This window comes from Gossypium hirsutum, chromosome D08, assembly GCF_007990345.1.
Source record: "Gossypium hirsutum isolate 1008001.06 chromosome D08, Gossypium_hirsutum_v2.1, whole genome shotgun sequence".
Taxonomy (NCBI): Eukaryota; Viridiplantae; Streptophyta; class Magnoliopsida; order Malvales; family Malvaceae; genus Gossypium; species Gossypium hirsutum.
The window spans coordinates 41,524,316-41,531,936 of record NC_053444.1 but is presented as its reverse complement, the minus strand read 5'-3'; the positions used below and the strand labels follow the sequence as shown (position 1 = coordinate 41,531,936).

At 34.3% G+C, this 7,621-nt stretch overlaps 1 protein-coding gene and 1 non-coding gene across 2 annotated transcripts; one reads left to right on the top strand and one right to left on the bottom strand.

The window, feature by feature from the left end:
* Positions 1–2,420: 2,420 nt before the first annotated feature.
* Positions 2,421–2,527, bottom strand: LOC121220621 (small nucleolar RNA R71). The gene has a single exon (XR_005917841.1). It is a non-coding gene; the product is annotated as a small nucleolar RNA R71 (small nucleolar RNA).
* Positions 2,528–6,200: 3,673 nt separating this feature from the next.
* LOC107907168 (uncharacterized) lies at positions 6,201–7,253 on the top strand. The gene is made up of 2 exons (XM_016834423.1): positions 6,201–6,319; positions 6,743–7,253. Exons 1-2 carry the CDS (start codon positions 6,201–6,203, stop codon positions 7,251–7,253), a joined length of 630 nt encoding a protein of 209 aa, XP_016689912.1.
* The last annotated feature ends 368 nt before the right edge of the window (positions 7,254–7,621 follow it).

Below are 7,621 nucleotides of genomic sequence, written 5' to 3'. Positions count from 1 at the left end.
TCCATCATACTAAACATGTCCCGTTGAATAGAGCTTAGCTCACTTTCCCTTATCTCTCCAACATGTCCCAGGGCCTCAATGCCCAAATCACAGAGCACATATAGGTTAGTACTCACAATGCTATGGCATGCCAACTATATCCAACAGTCTCAAAGTTCACAATGCCAAAATATCCGTTATTAACACATATTTTACTTACCGTTCACAACATTTATTCAATGCAAATATGACGTTACAAACACAACATTATCACTGTCATATAACACGTAAAACATGCTCACAATCAATTCTTTCACGATAGCTATCATAAGTGATAACTCTTGAAAATAGTTATATTTCAAGCCTGTAAATCAAATTAATCATTAGGATATTTTTAGAACATTACATTGTGCTATAAATGTTATTATTTGTTACTTTTATTATTGGGGAAGAAATGTGTTGGTTGTGGTTGGCAGCAAGTGCAGGATGAAGAAGAGAAAAAGTAGGAAAATTAAGGAAGTGAAATATTTCCATGGAAAAATGTTGGTTAGATTGCCAATAAGAATTCCATGGAAAATCCAGGAAAATGACGTAGCACTCAGTCCATGTCACTCTCAGCCAACTATACTTATACAAGATAAACCACCCTGAAAAAGAGGAAACAAAAGGTGTGTGCTGAAAGGGAGGAACCTACCCTATAAAGGAGGAAAGAGAAAAGAAAATAGAGAGGAACAGAGAGGATTTTGGAGAGAGAATAACTGGAAAGCAATTTTTTTCTCTACACCAAATTCTTGTGGAAAACTTCAAAGAAAATAGATGAGAGGGTAGCAACTTACAGAGCAAAAAATCACAGACGCAAAGAATGAGAAAAGAAATCTGCCTTGAGTTGTGCATCAAATCTCAATATTAAAGTGAAGGATGGAGTAGCAAGAGCTTCCTACAGTTCTACCTTTATTTTCTGATTTCAACTCTGTGATTCGTAACTTGAATAGTGATGTTGAATGGTTTTATTTTGGATTTGAATGTCCAATCCATGAGCTAAATCTCATTAGGTTGGAATTATTTGGGTGAATTTTTATAATCTTTAACGCCCATGATTTTACCTTGTGTAGATTAATGTTTCATTCGATGTGTGATTATTTTAAATGCATGCATACAAGCTTTAGACATAAATAATTATATGGTATGTTGTTAGATCTAATTTAATTATGAAAAGATTAAATAGATTGGATTATTATCGGTTGATACAGGTGAGTATTCGAAAGAATATTTGCAGCATTCTAGACGTAAAAGTTGTGATCTGTACAAGGAAAGGAAGAATAGTCTCGATATCATTATTGAGTTCTGTAGACATACAAAACTCATAATGATAGCTTAAATTCAGGCTCTCAAAAGAAACAGACTACAGTAGTGAATCCCTGAGCAGTAGAATGGTCAAGATTTTGCCATGGCATTATTATGATATAAAAATAAAACCTAAGTAATTCCAACCTTTATCATTCAAGAGTACAAATCTTCCCCACTTATTCTTTGAGAATTGCCAGAGCATTTCAATTGCCCTAGCATATTTTCATTCATAATCAATTTTATTAATCTCCTTATCATCATCTGTTTCTTTTGCATAATTTATTTAGTCAATTTTATAGTAATAGCATAAACAATTATTTTAATCAAATTCGATCCCTGTGTAGACGGTACTCACTCATCACTTTATTACTTGATTCGACGTGTATACTTGCACATTCGCATTACACATTCACACGTGACAAGTTTTTGGCGTCATTGCCGGGGATTAGTAATATTGGTGAAAATTTGGTGTGTTATTACCTCTTTAATTTTGTTACTTTAACTTAATTAGTTGTTTTGATATTTTTTTTAGGATTTTGTTGGTGCATGAGTAGAGATATTTCTGCAATTGAAGAGTATTCTGTTGATCCAGAAATTAAGAGAACCTTGGGAAGAAGGAGAAAACAATTGCGAGAAATAGCAAGAATTAGAAATAATTAAATTAGAGAAGATCCATTACATCAGAATGGAAGGGATGTTGATATTTCTTAAATAATAGATGACAAAGACAGACCCATTAGAGAACATATAGTGTCGATCTTGGATGATCTGGATCCAAGAATTGTCAGGCCACATATTCAACCTCAACATTTTGAGCTAAACTAGTAATGTTTCAAATGTTACAAACTATAGGGCAGTTTAGTGGATTGCCTACTGAGGGTCCACGGTTGCACTTAAGACTCTTTTCGGTAGTCTGTGATTCATTTAGGCAGTAGGGTGTTCCTAAAGATGCCTTGAGATTGAAGTAATTCCCTTATTCATTACGAGATCATGTCAGAGCATTGTTAAATGCATTGCCATTAGGTACGGTGGCATCGTAGAATGAACTTTGTCAGAGGTTTCTGCTAAGATATAATTCTCCAAACATGAATGCTAAATTGAGGAACAATATTACATCTTTTTGGCAATCTGAGGATAAAACATTATATGAAACATTAGAGCTATTCAATGAGTTATTTAGAAAATGCCCAATGCATGGTTTTCAACACTGGACGAAAATGAAAATGTTTTACAATGGATTGAATGCACATACATGGATGGTGGTTGACACATCTGGTAATGGGACTTTGCTTGATAAATCATATAATGAAGCATATGAAATTCTAGAGAGGATAGTAAACAATTATTATCAATACCTCACTACAAGAGTAAGGATTGGTAGAAGAGTTGCTGGAGCAATGGAACTTGATGCGATTACTTCTCTAATAGCTCAAGTATCATATTTAACGAATATGATGAAAACACTAAAAAGACTAGCTGCAGTGCATGAAATGGGAGCAGTTGTGTTAGCATGTGTTTATTGCGGAGAAGATTATGTTTATGATGAATGCCTAATGAATCCATCCTCAATTTATTATATGGGAAATTTTAGTCACAACAACAACAACCCTTATTCCAACATATATAATACGGGGTGGAAGCAATATCCCAATTTCAGTTAGAGTACTCAAGGGGTGGGAAATTCCAGCAATGCTATTCGACAGAATGCTGCGAGTGCACTACTTGGATACAATCAGCCCATGCCATGGTAAAATGCTCGGTAAAATTTAGCTTCGAGTCTTTCATATATGGAAGATATATTCAAGGAATACATGGCCAAGAACAATGCTATCATTCAAAGTCAAGATACATCTTTAAGAGCTTTAAAAAATCAAGTGGGGCAAATTTCCAAAGCATTAAGCTCAAGATTGCAAGGAGCACTGCCGACTGATACAAAAAATTCACGATCTCAGGGAAATGAACAGTACAAAGCCATTACATTCAGAAGTGGTACACAGTTACCAAGAGTTATTAATGACATCACTATTGTAGAAAGTAGAAGAATTCAGAACCAGTAGTGGAGCAGGTTATAAAAGAAAAGAGAAACCAAAAAAATGTTGAAGCAGATTCATCTTATATTGCCAATAAAAATGCCATAGCAAAACAACCTCAACAAATGGAAGGAAGGTCACTACCACTTTTAAATTCAAGAAATTCTTGGATGTCTTGAAGAAATTATATATCATCATAACATTGGTGGAAGTATGTGAACAATGCCCAACTATGTGAAATTCATGAAAGATATCTTATCAAAGAAGAAAATGTTAGGGGAGTTCGAAATATTGCTCTCACAGAATAGTGCACAGCAATGCTGATAAAAAAATTGCCACTAAAATTGAAGGATCCAGGGAGTTTTACTGTACCTTGCTTTATTGGAAACCATTATGTAGGCAAAGAATTATGCGATTTAGGTGCAAGTATAAATCTAATGCCTATGTCTGTTTTTAGGAAGCTAGGAATAGGGAAGGTGAGACCTACAACTGTCACATTGCAATTAGTTGATCATTCATATGCACATCCAGAATGTAAAATAGAAGACGTGTTGGTAAGAGTTGACAAATTTAGTTTTCAAGCAGATTTTATTATTCTGGAATGTGAGACTGATCAAGAGATTCCAATCATACTTAGGAGACCTTTCTTAGCAACTGGTAGAACATTAATTGATGTACAAAAATGTGAATTAACTATGAGAGTTAATGATCAGCGGATAACTTTTAATGTTTTTGATGCTATGAAGTGTGCAGATACATATGAAGAATGTCATGTTGTTGAGATTGTTGGCACAATAGTTCAGGAAGAATTTGTAGAATTTTCTCAAAATATTTTTAATAATGATGCAGAATCATTTGAGTTAATTGAAGCAGAAATGATTGAAGAGCTTGGTGAACTGATGGAAGCTAAGAAAATTGAGAATGGATCAAGTAAAATTTTTGAATCATTAAATTTGTCAGACTGTTCTTTTAAACCTCCTCAACCATCCGTAGAAGATCATCCTGTGTTGGAATTGAAGCCTTTGCCAGTGCATCTGAAGTATGCTTACTTGGGAGATAACAACACATTACCGGTAGTTATTTCTACGGCATTGAAATTAGATTAAGAGGCTCAATTGTTGAAAGTTTCAAAAAAATCTAAGAAGGCATTGGGGTGGATGATTGCGGATATCAAATGAACTAGTCCAGTAATCTACATGCACAAGAAAATTACTAGAGGATTGCCATGACAAATCTATCAAGCAGCAGAGAAGACTAAATCCCATTATGAAGGAAATTGTCAAAAAGGAGATTATCAAATGGCTGGATGCTGGAATTATATACCCAATTTTTGATAGTTCTTGGGTGAGCCCTGTTTGATGTGTAACTAAAAAAAGGGGTGACACCGTGGCAAAAAATGATAACAATGAACTCATTCCCACTCATACTATTACGTGATGGAGGGTTTGTATGGACTATTAGAAACTCAACAAAGCAATAAGGAAGGACCATTTTCCTCCGCCATTTATCAACCAGATGTTAGATAGATTAGCAGGGAAAGGCTTCTATTGTTTTTTGGATGGTTATTCAGGGTACAACTAGATTGACATAGCTCCTACGATAAAGAGAGGACCACATTCACATGTCCTTATGGAACTTTTGCATTCCAACGAATGCTATTTGGATTATGCAATGCCCTTGAAACATTTCAGTGTTGCATGATGACAATATTTTCGGACATGATGAAGAAAATTTTAAAAGTTTTTATGAATGACTTTTTGGTGTTTGGCGATACTTTTGAAGACTATTTAAAAAATTTGGAGTTAGTTCTTTGTCAATGTGAGGAAACTAACCTTGTTCTTAATTGGGAGAAATGTCACTTCATGGTCTACGAAGGCATTTTTTTGGGACATAAAATTTCGTAGCAAGGGATTGTCGTCTACAAAGAAAAAATTAAGGTTATTGAGAAATTGCCACCACCCTCCACAGTTAAAGATATTCGCAGTTTTCTTGGCTATGCAAGATTCTATCAACGATTTATCAAATATTTTTCAAAAATATTCAAACCCTTGTTTACATTTTTAGAACATAACAAATCTTTCAATTTTGATGAGCCATCCTTACAAGCATTTGAGGATTTGAAAAAGAGACTAGTGACAGCACCAATAGTCATAGCACCAAATTGGACTTTACCTTTTGAACTTATGTGTGATGCTAGTGATTTTTCCATGGGGGCAGTACTTGGGAAAAGAAATGACAAGGTATTTCATGGTATCTACTACGCAAGTCGTACGTTGATAGATGTACAACTAAATTATACCACCACTGAGAATGAGCTATTAGCTGTGGTATTTGCCTTCGAGAAATTTAGAGCTTATTTAGTGGGTACCAAAGTTACGATTTATACGAACCATTTTACTATTAAGTACTTAGTGACCAAGAAAGACGCCAAACCTAGATTAATTCGAGGATACTACTATTGCAAGAATTTGATCTAAAAATTAGAGATAGGAAAGGCATAGAAAATCAAGTGGTTGATTACTTGTCTTGAATTGAAGTAGGAAGTGAAGACAGTAATATTCAGTGCATTCAGATTAATTTCCCAGATGAAAAACTATTAGTTTCCATGGCATTACATTGCTATACTGATATCATCAATTTTTTGGTTAGTGGATTGCTGCCACTTGAGCTTACAAATCAAATACGAAGGAAAATTATCCATGCTACCAAGCAATATTATTGGGATGACCCATTTTTATTCAATCATTGTGCAGACCAAATAATTCAGAGGTGTGTTCCAGACGATGAGATTTAAAGTATTTTATATCATTTTCATTCAGTACCGTATGGAGGACACTTTACGGCATGAGAACTACTGCAAAAGTTCTCCAATCTGGTTTTTATTGGCCAATCATGTTTAAAGATGCTCATGAATTTTGTCAAGCTTGTGATTGCTGTCAAAGAACTAGAAATCTATCGATGAGGTATGAAATTCCATTGCAAACTATTTTAGAAGTGAAACTATTTTACGTGTAAGGAATTGATTTTATGGGTCCATTTCCACCTTCTTGGGGAAATGTATACATGTAGTTGTTAATTTTGTTTCCAAATAGGTTGAGGTTGTTTCTCTATCAATAAATGATGCCAATTCGATACTAAAATTTCTACATAATAATATTTTTACCAAGTGTTGTACCCCTCATGCATTGATTAGTGATGAAGGTTCACACTTTAACTACAAATTAGTTGCTAATGCTCTGAATAGGTATGGAGTTAAAAATAAAATTGCCACGGCATACCATCTCCAACCATCTCCAGACAAATTGAGAAGCGAAAGTCTCTAATAGAGAGATTAAACAAATTTTGGAGAAGGTAATCAATCACACCTGTAAAGATTGGTCATCCAGATTGGATGAAGCTTTGTGGACATATTGCACTGTATTCAAGACACCATTAGGGATGTCACCTTTCAAGCTTGTTTATGGGAAACCCTGTCATTTTCCGGTTGAACTTGAACATAAGACATATTGGGCAATTAAGAAATTGAATATGGATTGGAGTGCTACTGGTACTAACCGCATATTGGAGTTGAATGAGATGAAAGAATTCAGAGCACAAGCTTATGAGAATGCCAAGCTATACAAAGAAAAGACCAATCGATGGCATAATAGCAAGATTTTTCCATGGCAATTTGCACTTGGACAACAAGTCCTATTATTTAATTCCAGGCTTAAATTGTTTCCTGGCAAATTAAAATCTCGTTGGTCCGACCTATTCAAGATAATGCATGTCTATTCTTATGGAGCTGTAGAAGTCAAAGACAGCAAGACTGATTCTACTTTCAAAGTTAATGGCCAGCGATTAAAGCATTACTTTGAAGCTCCTATAACTCGTGATAAAAATTTCATCACTTTTTGAACTGGTTAATATTTCTTCTCCTGCACTGTTTTATTCATTTACATTTTTTTAAATTTATTTGTTTAGTTTATTTTGCTTAACTTTTATTTTCTTTTGTTGCATGCACATTATGGCCTAGCTTTGTAGAAATCAACCCATTTAATATATTAGTTAATTTTAGTTTAATAATTTTTTCTATTATTTTTCTTTTTCCTGCTCAATTTTTCTTTTTTTGTGTCAGGGCACAATTTCAGTCAATCTTACCCCCCACGTCACTGCTATATCTTCTCTCACATTTTACCCTAGTCGATTCACTTTTTTTCTAACTTCCTTTTCGTTTCATCATCTTCAACCTTCTTTGTTTTTATTCCATAAAACTGTAAAGGTCT

Coding starts and splice junctions, on each gene's coding strand:
- LOC107907168 (XM_016834423.1), top strand. CDS start 6,201: ATGAGAACTACTGCAAAAGTTCTCCAATCTGGTTTTTATTGGCCAATC. Junction 6,320..6,742: donor ACTAGAAATCTATCGATGAG/GTATGAAATTCC, acceptor TTGGTCATCCAG/ATTGGATGAAGCTTTGTGGA.